Source organism: Papaver somniferum, chromosome 5 (assembly GCF_003573695.1).
Source record: "Papaver somniferum cultivar HN1 chromosome 5, ASM357369v1, whole genome shotgun sequence".
Lineage (NCBI taxonomy): Eukaryota > Viridiplantae > Streptophyta > Magnoliopsida > Ranunculales > Papaveraceae > Papaver > Papaver somniferum.
Genome location: NC_039362.1, coordinates 179,270,542 through 179,283,263, shown reverse-complemented (window position 1 = coordinate 179,283,263; position 12,722 = coordinate 179,270,542). Strand labels below are relative to the sequence as shown.

Genomic DNA, 12,722 nt, shown 5'->3' with positions numbered 1-12,722 from the left:
GAATGGTAGATTTGGATAAATACAGAAATAACATTAACTATGAAATTTACTTAGTGTTAGGATGGAAAGAATATCTTTGTTATTAAGCAAGATGCTTTATTATTTATAAGAAAACAAAAACAAAAGATTATTATTAGATGTACTATTATTTGATATTTTGGGAGAAGCCATGGAAGACGATTATGTCGTTTAGAAAACAAAAAAAAAGTTTCGTCACTAGATAAAATAGGGAATAGTATTGGAGATGACTATTTTGGTATTGAGGATGGTGAAACATAGTGGTTATAAAGTTGATAGCTTGTATTATCATAGCTTCTGGATCTTGCGATTTGAGGTAGGCGCGACACTAACTAAATCTTGTTTTTATTTGAGTTTAAATTATTTAAATTCATATTATTGGTTTTGAACTATTATGGTGATGTGTGATTGATAGTATTGTATTTATTGATTTCATGATGATATTAAAGTTGTGTGATGTATGTATATATTTGATAAATTACGGTTCTTGGGAATTGATGGTTGCTTCCCAGAAGACTTGTCTTTTTGATATGATACGAGATATCCTTGAGAGTTGAAGGTTGCCTCCCTAAAACAACATGGGGATCTTCAAGAGTTGATGGTTGCCTCCTTTTTGATTGCTTAACCCATGGGCTCCCTGGGGCGAGCGGTTAATAATTTGATTCTCTGTACTGATATTGGCTCCTTGGGGCGAGCGGTGAAAATTGATTTTTGATTATATTGTTGTTACAATATGGATGACATGATTTGAGAAATGGGTTAAAATCATGATTGTTTTGATTAAAAGAGTTAAAAATGTTTTGTTGCTTCTTTGCCTATTGAGTGTCAAAACTCACATCGTATTATGATAAAAATTCCAGATTTGATGCATGACAAGGGAGTTGATCACCGTGGAGCATATAGAATGATTTTAGATACTTAAAGTTGTCTTTTATGCTTGAAATCTTGTTTTTTAAATGTAATTAATCTTAGTTTTAAAGCTGTAAAATCTCATGTACTATTGAATTGATTGTAAATATATTTTAATAATTAATGGTTTATAGGATGAATCTTTTTGCAATAAACGTAATACATCTTCAGGAACACTTGGTGTAAATTTTAGATTTTTCTTAATAATTTTTTTAATATTCCGTTGTGATAGAATTATTAAAACGAACATAACTAAATTAGCCCAAATAAATTAATTAACGAGCTTGGGATTAGTAGTCGGGCTTCAGCTATGGTCTTGACGTAGCATTTCGGATTTTCGGGCATGGGATCTGGGAAAGATTCGGGCCCGAAAATCGGGTGTTACAGGTTCACCAATGGTAATTGAAAATAACAATGGGTTGATTAATCAATCAACTCTTTATTGATGCTGGTTAATATAAATGGGAACTTACAAACCTTAATTTCCATTTTGACATTTGGGGGTTCTTGACATTGAACCTAAATTTGAATTTAAAGATTAGAGATATTTATTTTCTATACCTAGAGTTGCATCTCCTCAACTGTCAACAAAGTATATTTTCTTTTGAGAATATAAATACCTTCAAGAGAATTAATATTTGAGTGACGTGTATTTGCATTCTTATGAAGATACACTATGATTACATCGTGCAAATAACTCCTTTCAGGAGCACCTTAGTTTCATGAAGAAGAAAAAAAAAATTCTCGGTGAAGAACATAAATTCAAATAGTGGAATCGGAATTTGTTTTTGTATCTAATATCTTTTTGTATCTTAGAATAGATATTTGTTTTGTGTTTTTCATGTTTTCCGATTATAATGTATTTGATTGATGTAAACCTTCTATATACTACAGGAAATTGGGGGATGTTGCTCATGTTCCTTCAAAAATAGAAAAAAATGCTGACTATATTTCACGTTCTATCAAGAAACAATTTGATCTACCTAGTGCAGGGTATGGTTGGTTCTTGTAGTTTTTATTTGTGATATTTTGTGTAGTTTTGTTTTTCTATTTTATTTACTCAATGTCATCTTGAAATAATATTTGAAATGATTTTAAAAAAATAATAAAAAATAGAAAAGAAAAGAAAAGCAAAAGGCCTCACCGCAGCGCGCGATCAAAATTAAACGCGTGCCTTCTCAACTGTTGGATGTCGGAGGTGTGACATGAGCAAACATTGGAGATAACCGGAGTTAAACACCCGATTTTTAACCAACTGTCGTATCTTTCCGGGATGTATTTGATATATCTTCAGTTCCACCTGAGTAACGCTGGACCCGAAATTGAACTCAACGATAAAAGTAGGGTTTGGTTCATAAATTGGTGACTCGGAACCCAATCTGATAAAATCCCAGGGTATCCATCGGTTTCGGGTACCCTTTGAGTATTTCGAAAATTATCAAAAAATTCTCGAAAACTAAATATCTTTCTCTTTTCAGCTTGAATCCAAATTATTATTAGAAAAAGATATTAATATCTCTTTACTAAATTTCTAAATAAAAATTAAATGTAAAAAAGAAATGGAAAAATGATAAAAAAAAAAGATCAAGTCAAAACTAGCAAAATACTTAGAATAACACTGTACCTATTATTCGTGGGTATCCGATGTCTATTACCTGGTAAGATTTGGGTCCAAATTGGATATGCCAATCGGGCATTTAAGTTACTAGGGTCGAATTTTAGGACCCGGAACTAGAACCTGAATCAACCGAGTCCGGTTTGGTTCCGGATAATTGAGTACCCATTGCCAATTTACACACATACACGCCACATGCGTAGAGTTAACGTATAATAAAACAGACACGTGACTGTCACGTGTATGATGGAGGGAAAGAAATACTTTGAATTCTGTTAAAGGACACCGCACCACAGTGTTAACCTTCACCGCATGAGTTCGTGTGATTCAAGAGCCTTCGCTGAAAATTCAGCTATATTACTATCAAACCTAAGGAAAACTTGTTTGCCCGAGTAGAAACAGAGCACTAATTTGCTTACATGAGTAATTGAGTATATAAGGTCTTCTTCTTCCTCCTCCTCCTCCTCTTCTTCTTCACTGAGTTCAGACTCGGCCTTAAACTTCAACACAACTTCTCTCCATCTTCTTCTTCTTCTTCACTGAGTTCAGAAAGAATTCTTCTTCTTCTCAAAAAATTGTTCTTGAACAATAATCCTAAAGTTCAAATTGCTCAAGTATTTAAGAATAGGAATTCTAGAACCACCCCTGTCAGGAATTCTTCTTCATCATCTTTGCAAGAACCCTCCAACGCTCCAAAACTTTACTTCCATAAATCCTAAAATCAATTTCTCTACCAAATACTTCTGCAGAATTTCATCCAAGATTCCTAAAATCAATTCCTCTACCAAATACTTCTGCAGAATTTCATCCAAGATTCCTAAAATCAATTCCTCTACCAAATACTTCTTCATCATCTGTTCAAGAACCAGATTTGTGATTCTTTAATCACTATTTGACCAGATTCTTGTTTCTTGATTTGAAGATGTCACGACAAAGACGGCCAAGAGCGACGATTTCTGTGGTTGTAGTTCTGTTTATGATGATGACTTTCTCCCCCCTGCTGATGGTGCAATTGTTCAACCCACAGCCAGGTACGTAATTTACTTTTGTTCTTTTCTGCAATGATTTCAATCTTGTTTCTTCATGAGTATTGAAATGTAATTATTGTCATTGTTTAACACAGTTTGTCCGCCAGCCTTTAGAATTCCGATTATTATCAACCCCCTTCAGTTGCTTGCACCACCACCACCACCACCACCTTGTTGCATTCAATTACCTCCACCACCTTCTCCACCACCACCACCACCACCACCAGCACAACCTCGTATTTATTTACCTCCACCACCAGCACGACCTCCATCCATGCATTACATACTTGCACTTCAGTGGGGGTTTACTGTATGTGGTCAGAGGCAAATTTGCTCTAGAATACAATTATCCCAAGAATTCACCATCCATGGCTTATGGATGGTGAACCAGCCACATGTATCATCTTGTCGGGGATATCCATTTCACGAGAACCTTTTGAGAGGTATCCGTAGCTGGATGAACCAATACTGGTTAGACGCAATTAATCGCAGAAATGTCATATTCTGGCGCCATGAGTACGACTCTCATGGAATTTGTGAAAATACGACTGCGGATGCTTACTTTATTGGGGTGGCTTTGGGAAGGATAGTGAAAAACCTGTACATCAACCCTTCGAGAACAACAGTGAATGAGAGAACTTTATACGCTAGCATATACCGATTAGTTGGGAAGCGTTTCGCTATGATATGGACAACTCACAAGCTGCAAGAAATCCGCATACAATATGCTGTAATAGCAGGCCAGCTAACTCCCGTCGACTACACTGAGCCGTTTGCTGGTAAATGTCACACCGGGGCAGATGTACTTCTTCCACTTCGGTAGAAACTTATTTCTGATGCGGATGCTTCAATCCAGGAAGATTAGTTTGTTCAGGTTCTGAGTTAATGTGTGGTGCTGCTGCTCGGTTTGTGCATGCCTTGCCTGCCAGTTGCTTGTGGATGCTTACCAGACTTGGAGTCTGCAAGCTGCTGACAATCTTTGCAATCCTGTCTTTGTCAGACTGCATTTTTTTACTTTCAGTATTTTCTTTTATCTTATGTAGTATACTGAATCTATTTGGTACTCTATGCTGTATATCCCATTCGCAGTGCTACTATGAGATGGTTATGGTGATGCAACATTCAGTAGGTTCACCTGCGGCTATGTAAAAATGTACAATCCATGGGTTTTAAGAAATTTTGTCTTCTTTCTTGTTGTTTCAAACCTCCCTGTAAGGGAGTCCTGGTTATATTTTGTGTTCCCAATATCTGCACTAAAATGTAGTACCTATTCTAATGATTTTCAAGGTTTACGCTAACTATTGGTCAGTGAAATAATACTAAAAAGAGTCACTTGGCTGCAGTGATCCCAACATGGAAAAGTTAGGCGATGTTGCATGGCATGCTTCTAAATAAAAATAAAGCATAGATTTTTGCTTACTCACACAAGTACGATGCCATCTGTGGGAGTCGAACCCACAACTACACGGGCGAAAGCCATGTGCTCTACCAGTTGAGCTAAGATGGAGTCGGAAAATACAGTTTTGGCTTTCCTAAAAAAACAGAAAGTTATAAAACAGATGCAGGCTACATTATGGTTCCCTATCTTCTTTCGCAACATAGTTTGAACAACAATCACACACACACACACACACACACACACACTCACAGAGGAGATTATGCAAAGATTTTAACTGGGGAAATTCCATTATGCAAGAATAGAAAATGACACAGCAATAAGACTCAAACTTTGCATCCGGCACACTATACTACTAGCAGCTATAACTTCACTAAAATCCTCCCATACTGAGAGAATAGAGCATAAAGAGATCTCTTCAGCTCTGCTAAACCAAACAATCACAAACCAAAACATGAGATTTTCAATTTGGCATGAAAAAGTCGACAAAAGAACAATGAGATGCAAAGACATACCATAGGGAAGCTTTTCATTATTAGCAGGCTAGCAGCTGTAACGTCACTACACACAATCCTCCCAGCTGGAACATTATACGTTTTTTTTTCTTCTCATCTTCAGTTTTAACAGTCTGACTTTGTTTTTGCATAATCTATCTTCTGAAATTACGTTATGCAAGTCTTGATTCAACATAAAAACATATACGATAGCATAAAGGATAACAATGAGATTTATTGCAAAACTGGGAGCTTTGCATCTGGCACACTACACTACTCGCACCTGTAACTTGACCAATGACAACCCGCTTTTCTGCCTTAACATCTAAAACCCCTCAACTCTGCCGAAGCAACACAATAGTAAAACATAAGTAGTAATCTAGGCATCCAAATCATTTACAGTACAAAATTAGATAAACTAAAACATTTTCTTAAAATTCTACCGTGATTTATCCCTACTTCCAATATCACAACCACCCACCATCATTACAACAAAATCCCTGTTGTATACAACTTCCTAAAATCCAACACCATGATCAACTAGCTAAACACCACCTCCACCCACAGCCATTACAACCAATAGACCCAGCTCTCATTTTTCTAACCCTAGAAATTTTCACGGCTCAAATTAACACTCAGATTCGTACCAATATGGTCGATGCTCATATTCATACACTCAGATTTGTACCAATGTGGTTAACAAATCTTTAATTTCTTCAAATCTTAGACAAACCCTAAGTATGTCAAAGACAATTGAGAAAAAGGGGGGAAATTTCATAAATTAGGGTTCGTTTGTTACCTTCTTTCCAAACCTTTCTGTTAAGGTTTTTAAAATAGCAGGTAAGTTGCTGCTGCGGCTGATTCTGCTGCTGATGGAGTGGAGTGAGATGTTAGTACATAGAGAGGGAACTGATAATGAAGAAGATAAAACGGGGTTTTGAAAGAATGCACTTTTGGTTTTGAGGCTGATCAGAAATTTCGGGGACAGCTTGGGGCATCTACGATAGTGGGATAAGTCATAAGTGGTCATTTGACTCACTATGGCATGGGCCAAGATATTTGTAGAAAATATGTATATATTCTTTTTCTACTCTGGTCGTCAGGGGTGAGCATTTGGTCCGTAATCCGCGGATTTAACCGCGACCAACCATTTATTTGCGGATGGATCCTCGGACCGTTCGTCAATGAGTAAGATGTGGATGGGATTTTTGAAATCCAACGGTTTACGGGCCAGACCCGGATGCAACTTTGAAAATTCATTAGACATCCATATCCGTTAAATTAAGTGCATTTATATAGTTCTAAAAAATAATATGGATCATTTAGAAATTCTTAAAGTGTTTGTTGGGGGTGTTGTACATGGTATTTTTATCTTCATATACATATATAGAATATGTAGGTTTTATGAGGAGTCATTTGTGTTGACTTTATTTTCTTTATTATAAATTTTAACTAAAACAAATCCATTGGATTATCCGTACCAATCCGTCCATCCGTGTATCCATTGGATGCAAATTCGTTGGATGTGGATTGGATGCAGATGCCAAATTAAAATCCGTAATGTATTGGATTGGATGCGGATGAGGTAAAAACCGGTCTATAGGGGCCCATACTCACCCCTACTGGTCGCACACCAACAAACTACTCTCACACCTCTGATCACAATATATATGTTTTATTGCCGGTGTAGTTTTTGGGTACAAAAATAAAATTTGAGATATATATAGTTGTTGCTCCCATGCGTACGGTCCTAAATGTTTTGTCGAGAAAAGTTTTTGGTGAATAAAAATAGGCTTAAGGCATATGGTTAGATTTTTTTTAAATATTTTTCTACCTCTGAAATGAAGATAGATTTTTTTATACCTGTCTAATATTTTTTTAAAAACCCACAATTGGAGATATGGAAACTAATTGGGGGATATGAATTACTTCCCCCAACCAATAGTGTCTGCTAAGGGGTGTTTTGGGGGACAAAAATACTAAAGCACCCTTCCCTCAAAATAAAAATCAAAAAACAAAATCATGTTCCCATTTCCATCTCCATTCTTATTAATCTCTTTTAGGGTTAAAGCTTTGAAACCCAAATGTTCCCCATTCCCTTTCAAATTCTAAATTTTCCCCACTCCCTTTCAAATTCTCTTCTCCTTCTCTTCCGGCTCCTCACTTTGAAAACGATTTATTTTTTTCATATTCGGAAGTGATGAAGACCACGCCGGAAATGATGAAGGCCATGCAGTGATGAAGACCACGCCGGAAGTGATGAAGAACATGTCGGAAGTGATGAAGACCATATCGGAAGTGATGAAGACCATGCCGGAAATATATTTTTTACATCGGCGGAAGTGATGAAGACCATGTCGGAATTGATGAATTCAATACCGGAACTATGTGCCGGCATAGAAATTTAAGGAACATATTATGCCGGCATAGGTACCGGCATGCTCGAGAATTAACTGACTGTGCCGGAAGTGGACTGATTAAAACAAAAGAAAAGGTTTTGAAGAAACCAGAAAATTTTGTCCCGGACCCCTCCGGATAGTGGCAAACATTTATGAAAATTTCCAACAAATGTCGGCATGGTTTTTCGGTTGAATACAATGCCGACACCGAGCTCTTTCAGCCGCAACAATGGTGGATTCAAAGAAAACAAAATCAAATTTTCAACCTCTAAGCATCAATTCTCTCTTCACAATCATCCTCCACTTTCACCAAATAAAATTCCCTCTCAATTTTTTTTCCATCTTTCTACTCTCATCTCACTCACCCAAATACATACTAATCATTTAACAAATATTTAAGATTTTTACTAATTATTATTAACCACTAAACCTGATTAGTGAGGGGCAGATTAGGATTTAAAAAAATACTTAGATAAAGGATGACCTGATTGATATTTGGATCCAATTTTTGCCTTTTTCCTCTTTCCCCCAATTAGTTTTTAAAATATCCCCAATTGCACGTTCTTTTTTAAACTCAAGATATATTTTGTTTCTCCCCGTGAAGAACTCCACATTTCTTTTTTTAGTATAGGCCATACACAAGGGATTAAATTAATAAACCGGTAGAAAGGTAAAATAAAAATACCCATGAAGCATTTTTTTAATCAATATTTTCTCTTTCTTTTACCTGTGGATTTTTTTATTTTATTCGATATATTTTATTTTTGTACGTGAAGAATTCCTTAATTATTAAAAAGGTAGAAACAAAAAAAAAACTACCTTAATCGTGAGGTATGATTTTTTTACCTAAGGTATTTTTTTTACTTAAAAGAATTATTTTCGGTGGGGCCGAAAAGTTTTTTTTTATTTATTTAAGAAATTATTTTATGGTGGGGCCAGAAGCTCTTATTTCTTATTGGTCTAAATTTTCTCAAAAGAATCCATTGGTCTAAATATTCTCTGGTGGGGCCAAAAACTTTAAGAAGAGAGCTTGATTCAGCTTTTAATTACAACAGAGAGAATTCGCATGAAATCATATTATTAACTACCATAGGAGGATTTCTTTTGGAACGTTGCTTTTTTGGTGGACCATTGTTTACTTAGAGCACCTACCCTACATTTTAATCTAATTAAAATTATAACTAATTTACTAACCACCTAAACTAGATAGTAACCCGTGCTAGGAGCTAGGATTTTTTATTTATTATTATTTATTTTTTCCAGATTCGTGTTTTAACTTTAATTTTGAGAGAATTATATCTTTACTTACAAAGCTTTTTCCCCGGAAAGTACAGTTCAGTTTTGGGTAGTTATTAGGCCGATGGAAGAAGCGAGAGAGGACTCTATATATGGTGAGTTTGTGCCAATGTGAAGCATGACTTTTTCTTCAATTTGACACAAAAAAATTGGAAACGGTCCGGACCGCAAAACCAAAAAAGCCCCTCCCTTTTAGTCTAGTTTCTATAACTCCTTGTGTATCTTATCTTTTTAAAGTATAATTAGAAAACAAACTAAAATATAACAATACCTAAAGGGCATTCCTTTATATACCCCTAAATATACTAACGCTACCCCCAATAATTAGTGAAGTTGGTAAGATTTAGTTAACATGAAAACTATTGAATTATTAAAGATTTTTATACCCATACCCCCTCTTAAAACTGGGCGTTCCTTTTTTTTTTTTGTGTGCCAAAAAACTGGGCGTTCCTTAATTACAACACTAATCACCCTCGTTCAAAAGATCGCTTGGACAATAAGTACAGAGATTTTTAGTCGACAAATTTTGTTTTTGACTTTGAGAGTAAGATGTCAGTTGATTTATTCAGTTGCACGTTGGATTAGTTTGCCGATTGCTTTATACAGTATTGTTTGAGCAAGCCAATAAGGTGATTGAAGTACAGAGGTGTTACGAACCTAATAGCTTGATACATAAAACAATGAATATAAGACAAACCCATTGAGAGCTCTTATGATAAAGGAATTGGTGCAGAGGTTGCAATTTGCAAATGCGAAAATCCCAATACATAAGATTATCAAAATGATCAAAGAAAATCATCATTCATAAATCAACGACATAAATGGCAAAAATCACGTCTTTTCACAATCCGATGATAAGGGTCAAAAGTCATTTCTTCTTCTATGAATTGTTAAAGAACATTCTTCTTCTATGAATTGTTAAAGAACACTTGGAGCATTAACCTTTATGCGTCCAATATATATTTCACAAAATTAACTAAAAAGACCAAAATCAACAATTCCTGGGTGAAATGGATAGTTAGATTTTGATACTGTTTAAATGGATAAAAATGTAAAAATAGGCAGGATGTAACCAGTTTCATCGTGCCCATTTTCAAATATTTTTTTTTTATTTTTAATTTTCACAGGATGTATCCAGTTTCATCCTTACTATTTTTTTTTTTTGCCATTTCACCCAAACTATTTTTTACTCGTCCATTTGAACGGTGATTTAAAAATATTTGGACAAATGACCCATTTTTCATATATATTTAGGGTTTGGACTTTGGATTAGAACATAATTTTATTTTACAATAACTGATCCAAGCATATCAGGTCACCTCATAGTGATACTTAAAAGATATAGTAATAAGAAGAAATGTAGAATATTTCAAGGACCAAGAACTAATAGAAGATGGATGATGGAGATCGGAGAAGCTAGAGAAGAAAAAAGTACTGCAATGAGTTTGTGTCCCTCTTCCGTGATATACAGAGGTATGCAAAATTTATAATTTTGATGGGTAGGTAGATAAAATTAGTGGGCATAAAGATAAACGGGTACCACTAGTAAGTTTAGGGGTACACAAAAGAAAGCCCTCTACCTAATTAAAAATCCAAGCCTTGAATTATACAAACTTTATCTCGTTGGAAAGTTGTTTAAAAATCTACGCAATGAGTAAATTTTTGATGGCACTTTACTAACTAATGAGTTAATTAGTAGACTCTAGACTTTAATATGGTAAATCAGAAATTATTTGCAAAATTGATCTTAAAAAAGACTTTGACAAGGTCAATTTGTATTATTTGGAGTTTGTATTGAAGTAGATGGGGTTCAGCAAAAAACGGTGTAAGTGGGTCAGATTTTGCTACGCAACTGCATCATTCTTTGTGTTATAGCACAAGAGGAGTTAGGAAGAAATGTCCCATGTCTCCACTTCTTTTCAACATTGTTACGGAGGGTTTCTCCAGATATTTGGATAAAGCAGCAAATATGTGATTGTTTAATGGTTTCTCAATGGTGGAAGGTGGTCAGGTGGTGAACCACTTGCACTATGCTGATGATACTATTCTATCTGTAGACCACAAAAAAAGAAAAACTTTCAAATTTATTCTCTATTCTTCGCTGTTTTGAGTTCATTGCAGGCCTCAAAGTTAATACTATTGATTGCGCTTAAGCACTTATTCATAAAATTTGAATGGAAAGGTATTTTCTTTTCAGATACGACAACAATCGGAATGCCAAAACGTTTTGCCATACTTAGTTTCATATCCGTCGATATCGGCACCTCACTGGTAAAATGAATCAAGAAGGTTTTGTTATTGCATCATTCGAACAAATGAATTGAAAAACTATTTTTTCCAATAAATTTCCTTCTTATTCTTTTTTTTTTTTTTTTGCTTTGTATCTGAACAGGAATAACTGTAAACATATATCAAGGACAAACAGCTTGATAAAGAGTCTTGAAAAATACAAAAATCTGAGTTATGGTATCAAACACTCGCAAGTGACTCCATATAATGATAAAGATGACTCCATACACCTCCTCTAGGACCGTCGAGAAAAAAATATAAACCAGGAAACATATGGATTTTGGTGACACTCATTTCATTAAGATCATAAGATATAACCTCCTTCCCACGTACGACCATCACCAGTTTTGACAATGATTCTGCTTCTTCATCTTCCTCCAAGAAAACTATTGTTCTCCAGAAAATTCTAGGTTCAGGAAATGGACCATCTATCCCTGGATACATACTGATAAGACTTTGCAAGTCAAGCTTGTGTAAGCGTTTCCACCCAGAATAATCAGTCTCCATCTTCAAAACGTTGTAATGGGTATACCATGATTTAAGATGCTCTATAAGATACAAGTGACCACCACACTCTCCAAAATACATAACTTTCGACTGCTCATCAGCATCAGGCGAAGCTGGCAACGTCTTAACAAGTTCTGTATCGAGATCAAAATACAGTGAGGACTCAGCATTTACAAATTCTCCACTCGCAATCCAGTTTAAACAACCATTCCAATAGACCCCAGACATACAAAAACTCATATCATGCCCATAAAAAGGATTTGAATCGATCTTCCTCCACGTGTCTCGATAAGATCTCCATGTGTTGCTATCTGAGAGCCAAATCTAAGTAACACGAAATCTCGAGGATGAATTGAATGGCCAAGATAGTTCTTCATTGTTATTATCGACAGCGCGGGAAGGTGTAAGGAATACCAGAAGATTCTTGGATTGAGAAATCGATTCATTTAGTTTCTTCTTCTCTTTTGTTCTTCAGAGAGGGTTCTTCAGAGAGGGTTTTTAGATAAATCAGTGAAACAGTGTTTTGTTAGTTGAGATTCGAAGAACAAATTGAAGATTTCCTGCTGGTGAAGATTACGAGAAGGAAGAAGCGTTCTACAGAGAGGTAACAAAAAACACTAATCTGTTTTTTGAGGTTTCTCGGTTGATTTTAACGTTTCAGTGATGAACTTATTATGGGTTTTGTTTGTAAGGTTGATTTATTTGGGTTTGTCGGTGTTTATATTTCTAGGGTTTTCTCTGTTTATAGAATTTTTATGAAGTTCGAATTTG

At 35.4% G+C, this 12,722-nt stretch overlaps 1 protein-coding gene and 1 non-coding gene across 2 annotated transcripts; both read right to left on the bottom strand.

The window, feature by feature from the left end:
* Positions 1 to 5,004: 5,004 nt before the first annotated feature.
* Positions 5,005 to 5,077, bottom strand: TRNAE-UUC. The gene has a single exon. It is a non-coding gene; the product is annotated as a tRNA-Glu (tRNA).
* A 6,547-nt stretch (positions 5,078 to 11,624) lies between these two features.
* LOC113280205 (F-box protein At5g07610-like) lies at positions 11,625 to 12,191 on the bottom strand. Its single transcript, XM_026528860.1, has one exon. It carries the CDS (start codon positions 12,189 to 12,191, stop codon positions 11,625 to 11,627), a length of 567 nt encoding a protein of 188 aa, XP_026384645.1.
* Positions 12,192 to 12,722: the final 531 nt, after the last annotated feature.